Raw genomic sequence first — 23,981 nt, forward strand, 5'->3', positions numbered from 1 at the left:
GAATTTCAGTGCACTGTTAACAACGACTGACGTGTATTTTTAATAAGATATGGAAATACGAGGCGTTTTAGTAATTTTAGTAAATTGCGGAATATTTGTCGTTTGTTTTATTCACTGAAAAATAACTAGGCAAAGTGTATTTTCCTTTTATCATAATTTGTTCGTGAAGTGAAATCGCAAGCTTTTAATTCCCAGACACATACCTTTTCCGCACAATTTCGATGGGTAAAATATTTAGCAAACAGGTGTTGACAAAATAATGATCTTGAAAATGCAAATTCCCTTCATATATGAAGCAGCCGTATGGAGGGTAACTTAAAATAAACAGGATATCATGCAATAACACCTCCGCAGTTTATAATCTTAAATACTTCTTCAAAGCTTTTAATTTTACGGTTGTTGTCTATACCACGCAGAAAATGTGTCTCTTTACAGCGCAAGATGGACTTTAGAAATAACTTGGAACATAAAAAAATGCATGGCCAATATCTTTTTACAAAATAAAACACATTATCAACAAAAGAAAGAAACTAAAAATCAAAAAAGGCCTAAGCAGTGTAATGTGTCTATACGGCCTTGATGGTAAGACGAAGTGAAAACCTTTTGGCTTCGTGATATCCCAGCGTGTGTCGTTGTTTCTTAGTTCCGTTTTCTTTTCCAAGTTTGTTCTCATTGCGCTTTCTTGTTTCTTGTCCATTCGTTGCCATCGTCCCCGTCTCCTTGGAAACCATTTCCTTTGTAACTTTCTCGTGCATGGCACCTTTAATCCACACACGGAAGACGCCTTTTCGATGGAACGGTGTTTTAACAAAAAGAAACGAGACTCCTTTGCGTTGTTCCACTTTAAACAAGCTCGTGTTTCCATGAACAATGACATATTTGAAGGTTCCGTTTAATTCCGCGAGTACTGGCACTAGCGTTAGGATCGGCTTAGCTGAGCTGATGTTGGTGGGAATTTGTAAGGTGAATTTTTCCATTCGATGCCCAATGGATCGTCGTTTCCTCTGCTTCCCTGAAGGTGTGTACGAAAATTGAAAGCCGTTATTCGGTGGTGCCGCTTGCCAATTTTGTTGGCCATAGTTTTGTTGATTGTAAGTTTGTGCCTGACCACCAAATTGGATTTGACGCTGTCCTAGTTGATGTTGACCATAACCTTGGTTTCTACCATAAGGGAGGTGCTGTCCATAGCTTCCGCTGCTTGCTGGTACAACATGATATGGTGCGGAAGACTGAGTCTGACTGCCGGTTTGGTTTCGCTCCACAAGAGGCACACCTTTGTCTTCGTCGTCCCCTTTGGACAGCGCACACTCGTAACAGGCTTCTCCATAGGGCGACAAGCAGTGTCTGGAAACAAACAGAAGGGAAGATTTAAGAATTTGGTTTTAACCTTTACAATATTTGCAAAAAATGCACAATTGAGGCAGCCCGAACAAAACTGAAGTTTTTCCCAGGTTTCCAAAATGAAGGCACGACAAGGTGAGAACTGATTTTTTTTTTCATAACAGAAAACGACACATTTACGTTTTTCATACCCCTCCCCCACATGATAATGAATAGAGTACTCACCCTCCCCCTATAGGTTGATAACTATGTGGGCAGCGGCAGCTGAATCCACCTTGCTTGTTGTCGCATCCAAAGCTACAAGGGCTCAGTCCCAGGGCACACTCGTTCATATCTGAAAGGAAAAAAGATCTTTAATTTTAAACTTTTATGAATAATGATGAAGCAAACAAGAAAGAAAGGAATTATCCATGCAGGAGAGGCTATAACATACTTAACGAACAAATTCTTTTGATATTTAGTCAGGAGCACGAAAATTACTTTAGGTCAGAAATACCAAAATTTGTTTACGAAAAGGAATGTAGATAGGTGGACCGACAAATTCTTGGGACCATGCGTTAACAATCTTAAGTGCGTTTCAGACTGGTTTGATATCGCACTCAAAACTACAACCTAAAATAACGCTTTGGTTCTAATATGAACCAAGAGTGAAGACTGCCTTTATTTGTTATTCAAAACTAATGTAATGTATTTTTCCCCATTTGGATATCCACCATGAAAGAAGGAACGGCTGCTCAGCCCGTCTGATTAGCAACAACGTTTCAACAACGCTGATAAAAAGGAAGTTAATGGCAGCTTAAAATGCCATGATAGCGCTAGGGACGAACATTTGCCTTACCTTGGCACGATCGACCATCTGGATTAAGCACATATCCGTGATGACATGTACAGTAATACGCTCCTAATGTATTCCTACACTGCGCCTGTCCACAAGTAAGTCTGCTCCGACACTCGTTGATATCTGCGACAAAAAATATTTTCAGAAATAAGTAACGCCACTGGACATAAGAGCCTGCAGTGTCGCACAATGTGAAGGGAATAGTGGATTCTTTAGTATTATAGGAATTACGTCCTCGTTTCAGTGCGAAAAATAGAGGCAAAGAAAGCAGAGAAGGAAAAGAAAAAAAAATGTAACAAGAGATAACTGTCGATCTGTTTCATTGTTCTTCGTAAAAGCAAACGAGGTTTATCGCCATTTTTTTATGGCGAAAGATGATTAAACTTACCAACACACTGGTTGAAGTAAAAATCCTGCGTGTATCCGGGGGGACATCCACATCGATATCCGCCCCCGAGGTTGAAGCAACCATATTGACACGCATTTCCAGTACATCTGTTATTTCCTGAACAAAAAAAATATGATAAATTTTAGTAACATAAATGTCGACTTTTGTATTCAAACTTCGAGGGAACGTATTTTCAGCAGCTGACTATTTCTGAAAGGGCAATTACGGCAGCACCAAGTCAATTCACGACGATTAGAGTAAAAATTGATTAAATTTGAGACTTCTATCATGCATCATAAGACTTCGGTAGATAAACACTTTGACTGGCCATGGAATGGTCTCAAAATTCCTCACATATTGCACAGGACTTATTCTGGTGCAGCATTTCTCGTTTATGCTACAGCCAAAGCGCTTTTATTCGCCATTAAATCACCTAATCCAAAATAAATCGGTTTTCTAAGACGACCGTAACCTCAACAAAGTAATAATCACTGTTTTTCGTACCAACGCATTTCTTGGTCTTATCGTCATATGTATAACCACGATTACACACGCATCTGTAAGATCCCGGCAAGTTCTCACACCTTCCAAATCCACAGATGTTGTTATCTGTCATACATTCGTCTTTGTCTAAAAAAAAAAATGCCAAAGGTAAACTTCACGTTTTTGCGTACCACGGGGTACTAAACACACCCTATTCCTCTGTCCTTTCCCCCCCCCCCCCCACCCCCTTGGGTTTCTAAATATAACAGATAAATCTTGAAATCCCAATTGGTGAGAGGTAGCTATTTACAGATTGTTGAGAACTTGAAGAACTAAACACAAAGACGTCCAGTGATGGGTGGAAAATTGAATACTGGATCCCATATATATGGTTTGCTTATCAGCAATCACAACGCTCTGCTATGCTAAGTGACTTAAGACAAAAATTCCCATCCTCCATTACGCGCCCGTTTTTTGTTATTATCATTATTATTATTTTAGTTGACAGATGTCTGTGCACCAGCGAGGTAAGAGTGGGTAACAATACAAACGGAACAGGATACATCTCAACATATTTGACTCACCAACACACGTAATTCCATTTTTCATGAATCCATCAGGACAGCCACAGCGGAAGCTGCCGGGGACATTGATACAGTTGTGCTGACAGTTATGTCGATCCGTAGTACATTCGTCTTCATCTGATGGGAAAAAAAAGGACGAAAATTAGAACTCTAAAATCTCCAGAACGTGCTCTACATGCACCTGATATAAACCTCTTTTCTTTGGTAACACGTTTTACACGTTTAACAATTTTTTCTAAACTACGATTTAGATTTTAGGTGGATAAAATTTCTAACTCACCACCTTACCGTGACAGGTTAGGTACATCTACATGAGCTAGGTTTGTTTCACTGACCTGTACATGTTTTCTGGTCGGCTCGCAGCACATACCCAATGGGACAGCTACATTTGTAAGAACCATCAGTGTTTGCGCAAGTAAACTGACAAATACTGGAATCTTTAGCGCACTCATCGATATCTGTTGATTGAAACACGATAACACTTAAATCGATGAAACATAGCCGAACACTCAAAGAATTTGTTACCAAAACTCGTATAAAAATTTAAAATGAGGTAATTATGGTAATAGTGACAGCTAACACGGAAGAGAGGTCACGATCCATACAAAAATTACAGAATCTCACACTTTACATTTCACATTTCACACTTTGCACCTCACACTACACATTTCACACTTCACATTTTACTTTTCACCGGAAAGTAAGGCAAGTGATAGAACATGAAAACGACCTTTCCCTTACCTAAGCATCGCTTCGCATCCATGGTTAGTTTGTAGCCCACGTTACACATACAGCGGTATCCCCCACGAATATTCATACACTTCCCATTCTGACAAAGGCCTGGGATCATCTCACATAAATCTATGAAATGATAATTTGAAATGAAACGAGTTTAATCAACGTATCATTCGAAGTTCGAATGCATACACAAATTTTTTACATCTTGACTTGTTACTTGTTAACAAATGCTTCTGCGCGCAAAGGGAGTGAGCTCTCAAAGAAACTGTGGTGCTGCGTCGCTGCGTGGTTTACGAGATAATTTGATTCCATCAACTGAGTTGATAATGTAAATTTGCCTTCGTGGAGAGTTTCTAAACCTGACGTTTCGAGCGTTTGCCCTCCATCGGAGGAACGTCTGCTTCAGAAACTCTCTACGCTGCTATACGCAGCCAAAAAAATATTGTATTCTTGTAAGTTGTATTAGTTCAGTCAAAATTACTATTGAAATCCCTTAAAGACTGTTTTTTCGCAGTTAATGACCACTGCACTTTCTCCTTTATGAAGCAGACTTTTAGACCAAAATAAAAGAATTGGCTTGAAGAACAAAAAAAGTAGAAATAGAACAAATGATAGAAAAAAAAAATTTAAAAAATCACGTTAACACCGTTGACAGTCACTATAAAACAATGAAATAAAACTTACGGGTCATGTTGTTTTTTTGTTGTGCCATGGTTCGGCATAGGTTACCATATTCAGCTGTGGAACAGTACAAAAGGTAAATTAATTTTCAGGAAAGACATAAAAAATTAAGGGTTGCTATGAAGATGCCCAAAGAAACAACTTACCAGTTCCTTTCCTCGGACACAGTTGGCAGTTTGTGCCCCAGGCTTTCCCGGCCGTACAACAGCATTCCTTCTTTCGGACCTGCATCATTTCCTTTGTGACGGCTTCACACATGTTGTTCCTTACGACAGCGAAGCAAAGTCCCTTTCGCGTATCTAAAAGGGAATGAAGTACTCTCTCATTCCAACAAGTTTCTCAACGCGTTAAAAACGAAACTAGCAAGCAAGCAGACAAAAAACAAACAAACAAATCCTCAGAATAAGATGCCGGTCCATCGTTAGTAAGTTCCAAGCAGTTTTTTTAAATCACAATGAGCGATTTTACCTTCACACTCCTTTCCATCCGCACTCCGCTGATACCCCGAGTCACAGTCGCAGATGTAAGTCCCCGCGAGGTTTCTGCACGCGCCATTTTGACAAATATCCAACTTTTCCCGGCATTCATCGATATCTGAGTGAAAAGTCAGTGAAAATATTTGTCAAATAATTGACGTCGATTTATCTCTTTGATGCTTGGCTCTAAACCCCTGAAAATTCAGGCGGTCGTAGAAAATCATCTGTCTTAAACCAAACTTACCTGTTAGGCCGTGCAGCACGATATACAGATTCCACCAATTTGGTAGAAGTCAGTACTCTACATTTCGAAATGAGTCAATTTTTGACAGATATGACTTTCATCCGCGCTCTCCAAGTTACGTGATGTCCCTCACTCGAAGCCTTCCCGTTTCCTAAATCATCAATTTCCTTTACAGACGATGTGTAGCTGTTTTTTCCTCGTGATATGACATCTTTTTACTTATGGGGCGTAACGTGCGTGCAATGTTTGGGTGTAAGTTAAATATATCAATTATTCGTCAATGTAACAATTCAGCTTACCTTCACATATCTGACCATTTCCTCTGAATCCCGCGGGACACCTGCACTTAAAACCGCCGATAAAATTCTTACAAACGAACGGACACAATCTGGTGTTTTCTCTGCATTCATTGATATCTACAGGAAAGGAAAAAGTATGTTAAAACAATCGTGTTCAAATTTGCAACAGCTCCAAGTTCTTCTAGTTTTCTTTTGATTATTTACAATTTTCTCCAATTTTCTTAGGATAACGCTCATGTTTTTGAATGAGAAAAGCTTCCTCGGCATGTTTTAAGCTGATTGGTTTTAGAATAGTAACAGAAATGAGCCATACTGAGCTACAATAACGACGTTTTTACGCATATTTGGAGAACAGGTTTCAACCTTCAACGTCTATTGGAAACAAGTCTGCTTGCAACTTGTTACAGAGAAACAAAGACAACCGAAGGAAGACTTTTGTTCCGTCTTATTTCGGTTGTTTATCTCATCTTTTCCAATAAGATACAGATAAGCCTCGAAATCATGATTATATCTGAACACGTAATGTGTGCCATTAATGAAGCCTTCCTTTACCTCTGCAATGAATCTTGTCTAGGGCCAAGTCGAATCCTCGAGGACAGATACATCGGTAGCTTCCCGGCTGATTCACACAACGGAACGCGCAAAGATCGTTGTTTTGTACACACTCATTGACATCTATGGAATTAAAGCAGGTTTTAAAATAAGAGCACATTTTTTTCAGTTATAGAGAACCAAAAATATTCGTTAAACGTAGAAAGAACAGAAGTACGTTACAAAAAAACACAAGAGGCAGTTACTCATTGATAAAGTATTTCACGTAACCTGGAACCCAGTCCTTACCAGAACAACGTGGTGAGAAGCGGCCTGGTGCATAGCCCTTTGGACAATTGCATGTGTAAGAGCCTTCTGTATTGACGCAAAGACCATTACCACAGACACCGGGCATGTCACATTCATCTTCATCTAATGCGGAGATAAAAACAAAACAATACAAAAGAGCTAATTGACTGGATGTTACGAAACAGGCCTGTCGTCGTTTTCGTCATTATCATCATCACCATTATCACTCTAGCCATTCTTATTCGTCATTTTATGATTGTTGTCGACATCATCCTCAACAACACTGGTCTCTTGTAATGCATTACTTAGCAGCTCGGTCAATCCTTCTAGTGTCATAAAAAACATAGCACTTGACAAAGCTAAGGTATAACAGAATTACTCACCGACACACTTCTTTCCAGTTTCATCAAGCTGATATCCCATTTTGCATTTGCACCGATAGCTTCCATCATTGTTGATGCATTCTCCATTTTCGCAAAGATTTGCGATGTGGAGACATTCATTCACGTCTGTAACAGCGAAAAAAAAAGGCAGTGCAATGTTAAGAACTGCACAAAAAAGGATACAGGCAGCAAAATCCAGAATACCTGTGAGCCGGTATTGCTAAATGCTTTAGCAGGAAAGCGAATAGAATTGTTTTGTTTTGGACAAAAGCAGTAAAAACTGCCTTTGCCTATGTACTGTATCTCACCTGTAACACCATGCCTGTCCATCACAAATCCAACACCATTGGGACACAACTGGGTAAAGGCAGCTGAAAAACAACGTGAGCGCCTTAGAGTGTAAATTTCAAATGGGAAGTCGAAGGATTCCATCAGCTTTGCCTCACTGCGCTCAGCTGTGATTTTCTTGAAACAAATGTTCCCCGCATATCTAACATCACTTCCGCATGGGTAAACATCCACTTGGAGGCAAATGATTCGAAAGCAATGTGCAAAGTTTTTGTATAGCTCTAACTTTAAGAAGTATTCCACCATTTCACTTTATTAAAATCAGTTGTTCCTCATTCCTATCGAAGTCTACACAAACCTGAAGTGGGTTAGTAAAAATACCGAAACATGGCACATAAATAGGAGTTAAACGCTCTGAGAAAATTTTTTACTTGATTCAATCCAGATGATTTTTGAAGATGTCCAATCTTTAAAGTTCGTAACTCAAATAAGAATTACTCAGCTTCCGTAACCATTCGAATCCTTTGAAATAAGGGACAGAGAAAATTGCTTGATGTTCGGTAACTTAGAGGTTTTCCACAGTTTTCACTACGTGAGTTTTCCAAACATTTCCTTGGAAACGCAGACTGTCTTTCATATTTCTAAAAAATTACTAACCACGATGTGTTATACAATAGCAGTATACTCACAGGTATTTTTCTGCGGGCACAGTTCACATGGGTCACCCCAACCGGCTCCAACGGTACAACAGCACATGGCTTTTCTCATCTCGCGTCCATTAGGTTTAGTGCAACCTTCCTCGTCAAACTTTTCGAAGCAGTAACCCACCCGCACATCTGTTGAATCGACATTGTAACAAATTGACTGGTATAAAACGGTATAACACGAATAACAGTCAAGTAGATGATCATACGGTGTAAAGGAATTACGAGGCGAGAATAGCTTGTCAATGAATGACTCAGAAAGATGATGAATGGAATGAATGAATGGATGGAAAATTGAATGAGGGAAAATGGATGGAAGGAAAAGACGAAAGGACCATCGGATAGATGATGAATGGATAAATGCCAATGAAAAGAGGGAGAGAAGAGGAGAAATAGAGGAAACGATAGATGGATGAATGGACAATTTCGTACTACTGAAGTACAAGAGCATTCTAAGGCCCTCACCAATACAGTGGCTTCCACCGTTACCAACTTCGTAACCTTTATTACAAAGACAGCGGTAGCTTCCCACTGTGTTCACACACTGACCACCAACTTGACAATAGTTCGGATTTTCATCGCATTCATTCACATCTAAATAAATAAATTAAATAAATAAATCAGAAGAAAGTAAACCACCTAACGTGTGAGTAGCTCTTTGAAACTCATGGCGTGAATAATACAGAAACGTTGCGAAAATCCATGTCCCATGCGCATATCGATGTGACTATAACCAGTTTCTTCCCTAAGTTTTTCTTGGACCTGAAGATTTTTCCCAAACAGCACCGATAACAAAACAATACCCTTGAGAAGACAAAACAAAAGTGACAAAGCAGATCCTCACCGAGACAAGCATTTCCTGCACGGTTCAGTTTAAACCCTGTCGTGCACTCGCACCGTGAGCCGCCGATGGTATTGGTACAGATGCCATTCTCGCAAAATCCTGGCACCTCTGTACACTCGTTGATATCTGTGGAAATAAAACACTGGGTATATTTTTGCATCACAGTAACTGAAGATTGCATTTACCAAATGAACGGTTCAAGAAGCAAACACAACTTTGGAAGATAAACAAAAAGGTGCTGATATTTTGTAAATCTTTTAGAATCAGGAAAGCGAGAGCGTCAAACATTTTTAGGATGTTATTGCGTAAAGAGGTATTCAGTCGTGAGTAACTGGTGAGTAACTACTCAACAATGGTAATTAACATGTGGTTTGCCTACATGTCTGATTTAATTGGTCAAAACACAATAAAGATGCCGAAATATCTCAGGATTTCAAGGTTTTTAACAGATTTACAAGAAACACGCACAGATTGTGGGAAATAGAATACAGCCATGCACTCCTGTCACGTTCAATGACACGAGAAGCATCGCTCAAGGCACGTGAATAACATGCCACCAACCTCTGCATCGCATTTTGTCAGGGGTGGCGGTGTATCCTGGGATACAATCACAACTGAAGCCGCCAATAGTATTAATACAACGTCCATTTTGACATACACCGACCACAGCTGAGCATTCATCAATATCTGAAAATGAATCAGAAAAAAACTTAACAAGAGAAGGATGAAAACAGATAATTAAAAATTGGTAAACCAATTTATAGGTTAACAGTAACAATATAATGTCAGTTATGTAAAAGTTTAATTTAGTGTTCAAGAGCTAAATGGTCCCCATAACCTCCATTTCGCGTGAAATTTGCTCCGATATTTGTTTGCGAATATTATTTGTAACTGCAAACCTCGAACATTCTTTGGTTTTAGCTCTTGCGATTTTCAGCCAGATGTCGGCTCTAGACCAATCTCGTTCGAGCAACAATATGTGATAGGTTAAGGGCCCCACATAACTCATACCAAGTACCTCAGAAATAACCATTATTACTAGAGCATGAAATTTGTTTTTGTCCATTCTTTCTTCCTTTTCCATTTCTTTTTTCTCATTTCTTTCTCTCTGTTCAATTTCTTTTTTCCCATTTCTTTCTTTCCCATTTCTTTCTTCTTACGTTATTTTTTCAAGTTCAAGCATTGCAGAACATGGAGACATAGAGACCATCCGTTATCTGTTGTAATATTTACAACTCACCTTTACAGTAGCCTCGACTGTCGAGCCTAAAGCCATTGAAGCAATTACAACGAAAAGATCCCTGTGTGTTGACGCATGTCCCGTTGACGCAAATACCGCTGACCTGCGAGCACTCGTCTACATCTAGAAGAAAATGAAGAAAATTTCAGTGATAACTGCAACTTAGTCGTCGTTATACTTATCACAAGCTTAATTTAAAACGTAAATGAAATATTAATTAATTAAATTATTCGTACAAGTTGGAAAGCACCCAAATTTAGATACACCTACTCGCAGGTGAGCGATATCAACAGTACGTCCAGTGTTTTACGCCTTTTCAAATTGAACAGGCGGATCTTGCACCAGTTTATTTGTGATTGACTTTCTCGATGATATTCTGAAATTACAACTACACAAGTGGCAATGTAAGCTATAAACGGCTGTACAACAAGATTTTATCAGTATTTTATCCACCTACCTACACACGTCTTTCCGCCAGTTGTGATCTGATAGCCTCTGTTACACTGGCAATTAAAGCCACCGATAGAATTTTCGCATCGCCCATGTTCACAATATCCTGGCTCAAAACATTCGTCTAGATCTTGTAAGATATTGGATAAAAAACCGCACCGTTCGTAGGTTAGCAGGTTATTAAAGGGTATTTTCAAATTAGTCACCTGCGCGGAAAATTAGCTGGGGCCTCTGTAAGAAGCAGAAAACTCATCTGCTTTTGCTTGTCTCACACAATCACCGCTACACTTATCAAAAGCTTGTGAGAGGCGCTTTGAAAGCGCCTCACACGCTACGAGGATCAGCTATTAATACATTAAGACCACAAAGACCAGTTTTCGGCTGTGGTAAAGTTTTTTAGAAGGAAAAGAAGCTCAGAGAAAAGAAAGGAATTATCGCCTATGAAAACAGGAAAAGAGGGTAGGAGAGAGGTGGATGGGAAGAGGGCAGAAAAGGGAAAATAAGAACAGATAGAGTTGACAAGGTGATAGGTGGCAAGGTTTGGAGAAGAGACCTTTAAGTAGGCTAGGTCTAGAGTATGGATAAGAAACGAGAAGCTAAAAAATTAGCTCTGACAGACTTTACTTACCTACACAGGCCAGTCTTGTAATGTCGAGTTTAAATCCCTTTAGACAAGTGCATAGGAAACTGCCGAAGGTGTTTAGACAAGTACCATTCTTACACGGAGACATCTTGCATTCATCCACATCTATTTAGAAGGAAAAACAATGCAGTCACTGATAAACCTGTGAGCTTAAAAGGAGAATCATAAGAGAACGAAGTAACCGAGATGTTTTTCGATTTTTCCAGATGTGGTCAATTTGGCGGTGTTTTTTGGGATATCATCTTCAGCGATTTTCGTCAGGCGATAAAGATTGCTCGTCATTGGTCTCTTCGGACCTCTTACCAGCCAATAAGGGAACAGGCCACGGTTGCAATTGGAGCCTTTTGATCCTTCCAGTGCTCTAGCAACAACTTGAAACTCACCCAGAAGGATGAAAAGCTAAAGGAAATATCATATTTACCTTTACACATTACACCTCTTGGGCCAAGCTTGTAACCAGGCGGGCATTTACATCTGTAGCTGTCTCGCGTGTCGATGCATTCTCCGTACAAACAAAGCTCTGGAAACAGTTCGCACTCATCCACGTCTGCAACAGAGAATTCAATAATTGCTTAGGGTTAGTTAACCCTAACCCTAAGAAATCAAAATCAAGAGGTAGCGAATCTCCGATATCTTATGACAGCTAAAATGAAAATGAAAACTAATATATATAATTAATACTTTTAGGACATAGATGTAAGAGAAGTTGATAATACTAGAAACGCTTAAAACATAGCAAGCCACAAGCCTTTTCCACAACTTTTTTGCCATTTTCTATCGTTTAAACATTATTTTCAACTTTCATTTGGCAAGTACTCTCGATTCCATGCATTTATGCATTTTATCTCTTGTCATTTCTTTCCAGGTCGCGAAGGTGTTCTCGGAATCTGTCGCCTAGTCTTCTTCCTCGAAACGTCAGCTTTTTTACTCTTTACGGTGGCCAATTTACGTTTTCAACTCAGTTGCTAACACTAAATTACCTGCTATACTCTCCCACCGACGCAGCACTAAAGTTTCTTTAGAAACATATCCCCCCATGCATTTATATCTTAGTCTTTAAAGGCTTCAGATTAAAAGCCGAAAGCTTAAATTTTCACTGAAAAAAAATTCGGAAATTGTCTTTTTAGGTAGATATAAATCGTTACTCAAGTGGCTCTTGTATCTTCTATACGAGGTTATCCATCTCTTACCTCTACGCGGTTGTGTCACAGGTTTGACTGTCGTTGATGGGGCCGTTACCCCTTCAGAAGGGCGAACAACCCCGGAGGGTTCGGAAGTGGGATGAGTTATTTCAATACCCGTAGTTGGTGTCACGCGTGTTATGGACAGGCACAAGGCTGTCCATTCGACTGTGGAAAGTGAACACAGAGGAAAGAAATGAATTCTCAAGCCTTATTTCAAAAAGCGTGAAGGACTGTTATAATATGGGTTATGTAGGTCCTACAGTACCACAGAAGTAGCTTAGCATGAGAAAATGGCTGCTCAGAGCTTGATGGCGAAACCAATTTCTCTCAGTATATTCAAAAGAGTCATAAAGTATTCAGAAAAATTTATAATTGAATCTTACTTGAATCTTTCTTTGGACACTGCTTGCACTCTGAGCCAAACGCCGCCCCTACTCCAGTGCAACAACAATCGCCCCTCGTCACGTTCTTAGAAAACTTGCCCTTGCAAACAGGATTTGAAGACGCCTCGTTCTCCACTTCCATGAAACACTCTTGCGGTCGATTATCTAAAACAAAGGCAACAACTTGTTGTTTTTTAAATTTTTGATTGAATCAAAATACTCGGCGCGCTGTGTATTTATCCGGCCCAGCTAAAATAAGAAAGTTGATCATATCTAACGGAAGTGGGGAACGAAAGTCTATTCCGTGAGCCTGCAGCTGTATGCGTTGTGGTCTTAACACGTTTTCAATCCCAGAAGGGTTGATAATTGGTTTAACAGATCGTCTACGTTATTCGTCGGTCAAAACTTTGGCAAGGTTTGCAGGTGTTCCGCGCAGGAAAGGGAAAACTGAGTTTATTCAAAGAGGCCAGTTCGACAAAACCCAGTAATGCCATTTCCTGGAACTGTCTCGCTCCTTCACCTGGGCACATTGTTTCCACAAGGAAATTCAAACAAAAGGAAAACCGCCTGAGTTGTTTCGTTTTGTAGATCAATTACGAAATACCAAAAAAAAGAAAAAAAGGTACTGATATTAGCTGGTGGAATGAAAAATTGAGAGGAAACAGTGCGACAACCTTTAGCCACGTCACTTACCTTCACAACGTTTATCGTTCGGGTTTGGTTTTTGTCCTTCGGGGCAGACACACTCATAACTTCCATTTGTGTTGATGCATATCCCATCAAGACCACAAATGAAGATCAGTTCTTTGCACTCGTCAACATCTAAAGAAAACAGAAGCTTATTAACCTTTAAACCAATGAGAGTGACCAGTATCTAATTTTTCTTCCTATATCACCCCTGAATCAAGCATAAAAGTCACGAGAACAAAGGAAATCATCACTAACTAAAGAGGATCTTGATTGGTAAACAAATTCTCGTTTTCAGCACCTTAGGAAACACATAACGAATAGTATGGAGAACATGTATACTGATATCAGGGTGTGAAGGGTCAAGATAAGCTTTCAACGAGGAAAATAATTGCGAATATGAACCGTTGGAGTAAGAGGGATAACTAAAATGATGGAAATGGAATATAAAGGAGAAACTGAACGATCAATTGAAATTAGATTTCATCTTACCAATGCATTTTCCAGAAGAAATGTCGTGTTTGAATCCTTTAGGACAGAAGCAATCAAAGCTTCCAAGAGTGTTTAAACATCGCCCTTGACTACATACCCCTGGGAGTTCCCGGCATTCGTCCACATCTATGAGATGATTAAAAAACAAAACGCGTCAAACGAATATTATATTAAGAAAAAAAAAATATTTAAAGTTTACGGAATGCGACTAAATTATAAAGAGCCTACCCTTAATGACAAGAGTGAAAGGATCTGGAACAAATCCTATCCCACCGGGGCACAGCCGCAGAAACTCCTCTGAAAGGAAGGATGAACATGGAATTGTTAGAGTAATAATGAAATAAAGCGCCAATACGCGAAAACAAGAGCGAAATCAAAGATAGATTTTTACGCTTAAGATAACAGAACCTCCCTTAAAAGCATCGATTGCTTTATCGCGCAAACTTCTGAGTTACATAATTAGCTGAAAAAGGATACCTCAGTCACTCTGGAACTTTTTCACCATGTTTCTAAAAATAAGACAGAGTCTCATTCTTACCAGTCCCCTTCTGAGGACACGGTTCGCACGGTTCTCCCCAGGCCTTTCCTGACGTGCAACAGCACACCGCGCGATGAGCTGGCGACAGCGGGTTCATACAAGTGTCATTCACAACACTTAAATGGCACTTTCCTTTTCGCATATCTGTGAAAGGAGAATAAAAAAAAGACTACCAGCATTGTTTTGAACGTTTTTTAATATTCACTGGACAATCTATTGGGTTATCCAAAACTGACAGGATCACTTCCCTTAATCTTTCAAAACAAGCACAAAAATAACTTCGTACTCAAGGGCTTCCTTCCCTCTTTTCGGAAACAAGAAAGAGCTTACGAAAGAGGTCTGCGGAAATACTGACCTGGAATCTAGTAATCATAAACCAATATGTCTCGAAAGAGCACAATTTCAAGAATAGAATAAACTGAGTTTAGCATGCATTTACAATTTGAAGAGGAATCTTTTTTTTTACCGATACATCCTGAGCCCGCGGGGTTAGGCATGAAGTCGCCATCACATTCACAGCGGTATGTACCCATTTCGTTCACGCAGCGACCGTTAATGCACATTCCTGTCACGGAGCATTCATCGATATCTGAAAAAAGGAAAAGAAGACGTATTTACCATATTTTTCATGACGAAGTAATTTCTCAGTGTTCAGCAAGTCGGTTTTGAACAGTCTTTATCAATACCTGTGCAGTTTGTGCCTTGTTTATCTAGCTGAAATCCATCATCACAAATACAACGAAACATCCCTGGCATATTTTCACAGCGGCCATTTTTACACAATGGAAACATTCTGCATTCATCGATATCTAGGAGAAAAAGTGAAAGGGCATTAGAGCACGGAAGGCTTTATTAAGGAGCTGGAGGGATCTTAGAAAATAACTCTCCGGCTCTAGTAGAATTCTCCTGAGAACTTAGGTAAACTTCCCAATAGTGTTGTAAATGTTCCAGTTAACAGGAGGAGCGCGGGCTCATTTCCCGGCAGCGGCTTGGGAATCGAGCTGACATTTGCTGTAGTTGAAATGGAGTTGGTCCCAGTACTGCGCTATTCGTAAGGAACCGATATGGAAATCAGTTGATAGAGTAACTTACCAACACAGCTCTTTTTATCTTCAGCTGGTATATATCCAAGCTCACACTCGCATTCATATGAGCCAGCTTTATTAGTGCACTGTCCGTGATCACAAAGATTATCTTCCAGTAGACATTCGTCGATATCTGAAAATCGCGACATCATGGGCCAAGTTAGTAAAATTTCGACGCTTGCAGAGCGCATTCTCAATCTGCCGCGTCTTGCAAAGTGTTAATGAGTTGCATCTTCGAGTGCTTAGTTCCACTTGAAAGGAAGTTTCACGTGTGGAAAGGGGTTTTTGAAGTAGTACTCGTATAACTGAGACATGCTTTGCTCTTTTATTCTGCATCGCTCTCAATTGTAGAATGAGGCACGTATACTCATTGTTGCTATATCTGGGAAATACGCCTTTTTGAAAATACTTCTTACTTCAGAAATACTACCGCGTGGATACATTTAATAATACTTCAAGTACAAATTTGGAACTGTGTTTCCGTTCGTAATCTACCGGAAGTCTCCTTGATGGATTTGACATTAGTATAAGAGAGTAACTAAATATCATTATAGCCTACCGTTACAAAAAGAACCATCTCCTGTGTAACCTGGCCCACAAACACAACTGAAAGAGCCTGGAGAGTTGACACACGTGCTATTGAAATGACACCTGGCAGCTCCTGTGACGCACTCGTTGATATCTGTGCGGTGAAGAAAGATGATGTAAAGGGGGGGGGTCATAAAATGAAAAAATTAATGGACTTAGTTTAAATGAAGGAATAAAATGAGAAAAAAAATGGATCATTTGCCCCCAACGGCGAGTGGCGTAGCCTATCAAATTGAAGCATTTGGGATAGTTCGCTGGTAGATTTGCACTAAACATAATAAGCTGACGAAAAGGTTTCTTCCACTCTAGACACTCACCTATGCATTCGTTACCACTTCCGGCGAATCCAGGTTTACAATCGCATGTAAAACTGCCAATAGTATTACTACAGTCAGCATTGCTACCACACTGAGCCAGATCTATAACACATTCATCAACATCTGAAGAGAAACAGATAGATTAAGTTAACTAAGGATGGAGAACACTGACACGCATTAAAAAGGACCAACAGGAGGAAAGAGTTTGCTGAATTTCTCAATATTGGATAGGCGTGGAATGGTCTCCTTTGCAGCCATCTTTAGGTATGTCACGCAAGGCTTTGGATAAGCGTTGCGTGACATCTTCCCCTCACTCGCTTGGAAAAAAAAACAGCATTAATATCAACAAGAACAGTAAGGAGTCTGCAAAACAGACTTGTCATAGCCAAGCCTCTTTTAAGGCGTGGCACCTACCAATACACGCAGTTGTCCCTTTCGCCAAAACGTATCCCTTGCCACAGATACATTCAAACGAGCCTTGAGTGTTTCGACAGACACCGTTAGTACAAAGCTCAGGATCGTTTTGACATTCATCCACGTCTGAAAGTAAAAATAGAGCAAAACTATACTATGTTATCATTCGAACAATTGCGCTAATGAAATCTTAACTGCATCTTTAAATGAAGGATTTGTAATCTTAACTAAGTCGTCTCTCTTCATTAAATCGATTTTTTACGACATTCTTTTAAACATAAATAAGATATAAGACAGCTTATAAGTTTAGCCTACCAATGCAGGATCTCCTGTCAACAGCAGGCACATATCCAGGGCCACAGGTGCAATAGTACCCGCCTTCAGAGTTCGTGCATGTGTTATTCGTCCCGCAAATGTCTACACCAAGCGAACACTCGTCGATATCTGTAATCAAAGGTATGGTGAACACGCATTCATCAACTCGGAGTAGCACTCAGGAATCCTGGAGAAAGGTATTTGGTGCTTCAGCACGCAAGTATAATTGCCTTTTTTCAAAAATATATGAGAGCACGCGTAAGCGTCATTGTCGTTTGAATGACATATTTGGGGTACCTGTGTTGTCAGTGCCATTTCCAAGAGCATCTTCGGAAGACAAAGAAATGCTAAGAAGTTTGTTAAAATACAAGAAATTTGAACGGGAAAATAGATAGGTCGCTATTCGACAACGATCATTGTGCAATTGAACCCAGTCAATTTGTGATTATAAAAAAGTTAGGGTTTTCTCTGAGAATCATTACGCATGTGCCGTACCTCCACATGTGACTCCGTCAGGCTGCAACGTGAAGCCAGCTCTACAGTCACACACAAAGCTACCAAGAGTGTTGTTACAAACTTCCCGGCAGTTCCCGTTATCCACTTGACATTCATCGATATCTGTGAACATTAACACATTAAGTTGAGACTATCACATGCAATCTTGGTAATCTAAAACAGTGTAGTATATTAATGCAGACGAAATAGCTCAATCACATAAATTTATAATATTACTTAGAACATCAGCTTAATACTTTCTATCGGCTGTTGAGTATCTCTACTCGGGTGATTGGCAAAACATTTATTTGAAAAAAATCTCCTTCGCAGCCATTGGCGATTTTCAAATGTCACCCAACGTTCTTATGACGCACGTTGTTCCTGTTGTCACTGAGCATTACTCGACTCCATAGCTGGGATCAGCCTATTGACCGGAACATACATAACAGTATGATACTAACCTATACACGCCTTCATATCCTCCGTGACCACGAAACCGGAGTCACACAAACACTGATAGCCTCCGTGGAAGTTTTGACAAACACCATTACGGCATTTGTTTGGATCTGAACATTCATTTTCGTCTGAAAATAAAGTTGTACGTTAACAAGTTGGTGGTTGCTCTCTAGCAAAGTCAACGAGATGTATCATTGTGTTTGCTACAGGCCTGCATCGTCAACTCATTCACTAAAACATAAATCCGACGGGATTCACTTTACTCGCTCGTTTCCAAGATCCCAATTGTACCTCTCCATTGTGTTGTCATTCATTTCCTTGTAAATTAGTTAGGAGAATTCGGCGTTTTATCAAGACCCTCCCGTCAACACGTTTTACTGTCCTGTCTCAGAATCAGTTTTCTGGGAAATGTATTTATTTTGTTAGAGTAAATTACATGTTGATTATTTCTGACACCCTCCAGCTGTCATCTCTCTACCTTCTTCGCCACTCGCAATCGATGAAACTATGTATTTTTTACCAAGTAAAACCTCCGTGTAGGGTACGAAGCAAATCCATCGCGGTCAACAATGAGCATAACTAACCTTCGCACGTCACATTATCCTTCATAAGCTCCATTCCGTTGGGACAAATGCACTTGTAGCTTCCTTCAGTATTCACGCATGTACCGTCCGTACAAGGTTTCCGCTCACATTCATCGATGTCTGAAGAAAAAAAAATTCACTGTCCAGTGCATTACATTCAGCCAATGAACTGCATCACAGTGCGCGGCGTCAAAATTTTGAAAGTAACATCAGTATTTTAAAAGCCTTATCAAGAAAGATGAAGTGCCTTTCTTTGGAAATTACCTTCAAGGGCGCAAGAAGGAGACAAAAAGAATGTATGGATATATGCGTGCTATATTCAACACTGACGACCCATATATTACGTACCCGACCAATGGCCTGATTTCCCTGTTCAACTTACCACAACGCATAAATCTCTAGGTGATTCAAGAGGCCCTGAGAAGCTTCGCAAAACCAATGGGTGGCAAACTCTGCAATTCTGAGGAAGCCCAGAATTACATTGTTAAGAGAGTCGGAAGGTGATCGAATTTCTTAGCACTTACCAATACAGACCTCCATCATCATTGGAGCATTCTCAAATCCAGTAAAGCAGTCACAGCGGAAGCTTCCAGCGATGTTGGTACAAGTTCCATTGCCACACAACCCCGCAGATATTCGGCATTCATCGATATCTGAAAAACGGCAATATGGACGTATGTTACTCAAAGAACTTGTTTTCAGTGCTATCTTTATTTGAAATTTAACGTAAGGCTTTGACACTTAAGCAAACAATCTAAGGCTATCCCTCGACAAGCGGCTTTTCTTGCAGGAGAGAGAAAAGCCCGCGGGGACAATTTTATCAAGACCTTTTGGAAGAATGAAATGGAAGTTTAAATCTTTAAAGTATGATTTATATAAATAAAAAATACTTGAATTTGATTGAGGAATAGATCAAGTAAATTAGTGATTTAAAGAGCTTCTTCATGCGCGAGAGGCAGTCGTCTTGCATGAGGAAATCGTAAACTCAATTTTTGTTACCATAGCACCAACTACTTGAAGATGTTAGGAAAATTCTTTTCTAGAAAAAAATCCAGCTGAGGGTATGAAAAAGTATTCCTTACCTATGCAGTCCTTTCCCTCACTGTCCAAGGCGTACCCTGATGTACATTCGCACTGGAATCCTCCCTGTGCGTTCACACATTGTCCGTTGTTACAAATGCCTTGAATCGCACATTCGTTTACATCTAAAATAGGAGCGGAAACGGTAGTGATAAGCTCACAATGGAATAACGGAATGGTAAAACGAAAATAAATAAAATGAATTAAAATGCCTGGCTTTTTCATGATATGAAAAACCTTCAACTCTCGGTCCGGTCTGACTATCCACAGTCTTGAATCCCTTTCTTCGATTGCCGCATAGTTCTTCAAACGGATCTAAATGAAACAACATAGTTGCAGTTACAACCCATCCGCTGGGGTCCCGGCACGGTTTCTCTATTGATTTCTTCCACATGAAAACATCGAGAAAAAAGGGGATATCAGGTACTTCACCCTGAATCCGAGTTCTCTCCAGTTCGAAAATATAGATTACATGGAGAAGCCGCGTTACTTTCCAAGTAGGAGTAGCATCTGGATATTTGTTGGAAATTCTGTGTCACTCTAGGGTAGCCTTTATTTCAAAGAGTCGCTTCTTTTAATGAAACTGTACAGTAAACCGTTTAAAATATTATGAGAATACAATAAGATTTCTCGTTAACATACTACGCTTAATTATTCTAAGAGAACATCGACTTCAGAAATTTGCGTCTCGATTTTGTTACTATAAAGGAAATCCCGCGCAAATTAGTCACAGATCACCCCCAATAGGAGAACCTAGAAATTAATAAAGGGGGTAAGTTTCTGGAGAAACTATGGTGCTGCGTCGATGGAAGAGTATAACAGGTAATTTAGTGTTAACAACTGAGTTGAAAACGTAAATTAGCCACCGTAAAGAGTTTAAAGGCTGACGTTTCGAGCGTTAGCCCTTCTCAGAGCAATCTAGAAACGGCTTGTTTCACATGTCTAAGATTTTGCTCATTCAACCTCGGAAACTCAAGGGACGTCAGTTGACTCGCCACGCCGAAAATAAGTAAACAACACACGAGAGAGACACTTGGGAGACAGTGACTTGAAATCAAATCATAATTTGGAAGGGATGAGGTATTTATAGAACGTTCACCATCGTGGCCTGATATTTCCTTGTCCGTATTTATTTACCTGTGTTTTCTAATGGGCATTCTTGGCATGGATTACCCCAACCCGATCCCACCTTGGAACAGCAGCAGTCTACTTTTTTGTACCTTCCTCGGTATGGCCTTTCACAGCCACTGGAGGAGACAGAACCGTAACACACGTCCTCCCGAAGATCTGGGAGAAGACCGACAGAAAATCATAATTGTCATTAATCTTGGTAACATCAACAAAATTTATCATGCCTTATGTCTAAAAACAAGGGATTTGTTTTTATAGGTCGCTGTGATCGCTAAGAAGATGGTTTGAATGATTACCATGATCTTTACGATCGCATAATAATGTATACTCAGATAGACCCAACTTCTGCACCAGCGATCAGTGTCGCTGAGCTAGCTGGGCAGTCGTTTCTTCAGCCGCCAGTTGATGGACGTTTTTATTCTTTAATTCATAGCTATCAAAAGGAAATCAGTTCTAGGAAATTGCTGAATCAACGCCCACATAACTCATCAAAACAGGAAAGGTAAAAAAATGAGATCATACGAGATGGCTTTTTTTGCAAGAGGTATAAGCCAGCAGTTTTCATCTTTTCATAACATTGACGGACCAAACCTATGCTTACCCACGCAGTTTTTTTGTGTGAAGTCCAAAGTCAGGCCTGTAGAACACTCGCAAACAAAGCTACCAAGAGTGTTACGACAGATTCCATTCTTACACAAGCCGGGGAACTGGGTACACTCGTCGATGTCTGCAAACCACAAATACAAAGACATCTACCATCACTGAAGGGCGCACATACTTCATAAGACTTAGTTAAACAACCTTTCGCCCATCAGTTGTAAAGAACTGTGAAGATCCGCACGACAGAAAATTTTGCCATTTACATAGGGGAATGGGTGCAAATAGCGCCTTCTTTGAAGAAACGTTTCTTTGGTTCTATTTGATGAGCCCAGATATTATAGGAATCAAACTTTTATTGCAATAAAAAATTTTTACTTCTTTAGAGATAAGGCAAAAGAAATGAAAAAGTTAAGGAGTCCACAAAGAAGTGGCTCAGTGTTACTGTCGATCATGATAGGTATCACTACTAATTAATTTGTTGATTTGATATCGTTACGTAACCCATCACATGCAGTGATGGCTGCTTTCTCAATTCCATATAGCCTCATACTTCTCGAGAAATAGCTCTCCCATTAGTTACCTGTACATCTTGGTTCGTCTTGAATGGCGTACCCTAAGGCACACCGCTCATCTGCAAAAAAGAGTTTCATCACTCGTTTTTAATATTTGCGCTTAAATTGTGGGATGGTGGTGCTCGATAGCTCATGGGATTTAATGGTACGGAAGAAAATCTATTTTAACCTATATTATGATCAGGCGGTCAGTTGGGGTGCAGAGGTACAAGTGGACGAAATTTCTCGTTTCATCTGCGCCACTTCACTCAAGAATAACATAAGGCTGCCTAGGTGAGGATCTGTAGCACAGATCCAATCTGCTTATGCATCAAACCCACGTGTTGCACAATAACGAGAGGAAGAAAGAGAAAAAAGGAAGAGAGAAAACTGAGAAAGGAATGCAAGTGCAGACTGAGACCAGGATGTGCAACTCGACGCTACCAAAACAAAATATCGCTTACCTCCTTTCCTGGGAGGACATTCTTCACAAGGACTTCCCCAGCCTTTACCTATGGTGTTACAACACATTTCTAATGAAACGTCGCCATTGATGGATTCCTCGCAGCGATTGTTCATGATTTTTGTCCAACATTGCGCTGTTCTTTTGTCTGAAAGTTTTCAATAACAAAGTCACATTTACACGAATAACAGAGTTTAATGGTTAATGACTGGACAAAATTATAGCCGTAGCTTGTCGAGGAAGATCGCTTAACCTCCAAAAACTATTGCATTAGAATGTAGTAGTTGTAAAGTTGAAAGGTTTTTTATCATCGATAGCTCTTTTCAAACGAAGTCGACTCTTCATGTTTGTTTTTAATTTACAGACCAAAGGCATGGAGGCGTATTTATGAAAAGGAAACCAAATAGATGACCATGAAAAACTTTTAGATTGCCAATTTTCCATAAAGGGGTGCCGGAAGACAAACTTCTCAATTTTATAGCCTTCTGGTTTGCAAATCATTTATATTCAATTTTTAGGGATACCTTTGCAAATCCTGCCCGATCCATCTAATTCGTAATAACGAGGACACTGACATCGGAAACTACCAAAAGTATTTTGACACGTTCCAGCAATACACTGACCCTCGAAGGCGCATTCATTAATATCTGAAAGTGAATAAATAGCGCGGTTAAAGTATAGGAGGTCAGTTAGGAGCAGTTCCGGTGATTAATTAGTTTTTCTTCACTGTCTGCCCTGTTTGATTGGCCTAGAATACTCTGGCTATCCTCAATCAATCAAGTGCAAATTTCAAAATAATCACGAGCTGGTCGTCGTAGGGATTTTCTTATGGGTTCTTACCGGCCCTTTGCGATGTAATTTTCGTTCTGATCAGCAGTTGTTATTCATCTGGGTTTGGTTAAACGACAATCGATCAATCATCGATCATAGAAAGGAAAAGTATGAGACTTTTTTAAGGGAAGGAGAATCGCTTTCTAATAATGGCCGTTCTACATTCTAGGGCTTTCAAAGGGATCTAATTTAAACTTAGATAGGATGGAAAAGCCTCCATGCTGTGTAATTTTCTCAGCGATTTGTCTCGTAAAGCGGCTAGCGTCGTTAGACATGAGTTGTATTAAAGGTTACTAAGTAGAACACTCGTTAAAATTTCACGT

The 23,981-nt window shown here is 39.9% G+C and overlaps 1 protein-coding gene across 1 annotated transcript in view; it reads right to left on the reverse strand.

Annotated features, from left to right (window-relative positions):
- Nucleotides 1-42: 42 nt before the first annotated feature.
- LOC131779139 (fibrillin-2) overlaps nt 43-23,981 on the reverse strand; it is a 37,283-nt gene continuing 13,344 nt past the window's right edge. Inside the window, exons 22-69 of the mRNA XM_059095677.2 lie at nt 23,352-23,474; nt 22,829-22,975; nt 22,394-22,444; nt 21,815-21,940; nt 21,220-21,369; nt 20,320-20,397; nt 20,085-20,207; nt 19,527-19,655; nt 19,003-19,122; nt 18,424-18,546; nt 17,963-18,085; nt 17,468-17,596; nt 17,153-17,278; nt 16,739-16,861; nt 16,393-16,515; nt 15,841-15,966; nt 15,435-15,557; nt 15,215-15,337; nt 14,749-14,892; nt 14,439-14,507; nt 14,211-14,336; nt 13,725-13,853; nt 13,032-13,196; nt 12,655-12,813; nt 11,886-12,011; nt 11,450-11,569; nt 10,829-10,951; nt 10,372-10,494; nt 9,693-9,818; nt 9,132-9,257; nt 8,753-8,881; nt 8,273-8,419; nt 7,604-7,666; nt 7,296-7,421; nt 6,913-7,035; nt 6,625-6,747; nt 6,073-6,189; nt 5,522-5,647; nt 5,200-5,352; nt 5,057-5,110; nt 4,376-4,495; nt 3,970-4,092; nt 3,635-3,751; nt 3,072-3,197; nt 2,568-2,684; nt 2,180-2,302; nt 1,567-1,675; nt 43-1,344 (exon numbers count right to left, since the gene is read on the reverse strand). Of these exons, the coding sequence (XP_058951660.2) occupies nt 567-1,344; nt 1,567-1,675; nt 2,180-2,302; nt 2,568-2,684; nt 3,072-3,197; nt 3,635-3,751; nt 3,970-4,092; nt 4,376-4,495; nt 5,057-5,110; nt 5,200-5,352; nt 5,522-5,647; nt 6,073-6,189; nt 6,625-6,747; nt 6,913-7,035; nt 7,296-7,421; nt 7,604-7,666; nt 8,273-8,419; nt 8,753-8,881; nt 9,132-9,257; nt 9,693-9,818; nt 10,372-10,494; nt 10,829-10,951; nt 11,450-11,569; nt 11,886-12,011; nt 12,655-12,813; nt 13,032-13,196; nt 13,725-13,853; nt 14,211-14,336; nt 14,439-14,507; nt 14,749-14,892; nt 15,215-15,337; nt 15,435-15,557; nt 15,841-15,966; nt 16,393-16,515; nt 16,739-16,861; nt 17,153-17,278; nt 17,468-17,596; nt 17,963-18,085; nt 18,424-18,546; nt 19,003-19,122; nt 19,527-19,655; nt 20,085-20,207; nt 20,320-20,397; nt 21,220-21,369; nt 21,815-21,940; nt 22,394-22,444; nt 22,829-22,975; nt 23,352-23,474 (6,476 nt within the window). The 3' untranslated portion in view covers nt 43-566. The remainder of the gene's footprint in view (nt 1,345-1,566; nt 1,676-2,179; nt 2,303-2,567; nt 2,685-3,071; nt 3,198-3,634; nt 3,752-3,969; nt 4,093-4,375; nt 4,496-5,056; nt 5,111-5,199; nt 5,353-5,521; nt 5,648-6,072; nt 6,190-6,624; nt 6,748-6,912; nt 7,036-7,295; nt 7,422-7,603; nt 7,667-8,272; nt 8,420-8,752; nt 8,882-9,131; nt 9,258-9,692; nt 9,819-10,371; nt 10,495-10,828; nt 10,952-11,449; nt 11,570-11,885; nt 12,012-12,654; nt 12,814-13,031; nt 13,197-13,724; nt 13,854-14,210; nt 14,337-14,438; nt 14,508-14,748; nt 14,893-15,214; nt 15,338-15,434; nt 15,558-15,840; nt 15,967-16,392; nt 16,516-16,738; nt 16,862-17,152; nt 17,279-17,467; nt 17,597-17,962; nt 18,086-18,423; nt 18,547-19,002; nt 19,123-19,526; nt 19,656-20,084; nt 20,208-20,319; nt 20,398-21,219; nt 21,370-21,814; nt 21,941-22,393; nt 22,445-22,828; nt 22,976-23,351; nt 23,475-23,981) is intronic.

Source organism: Pocillopora verrucosa, chromosome 4, assembly GCF_036669915.1.
Source record: "Pocillopora verrucosa isolate sample1 chromosome 4, ASM3666991v2, whole genome shotgun sequence".
Taxonomy (NCBI): domain Eukaryota; kingdom Metazoa; phylum Cnidaria; class Anthozoa; order Scleractinia; family Pocilloporidae; genus Pocillopora; species Pocillopora verrucosa.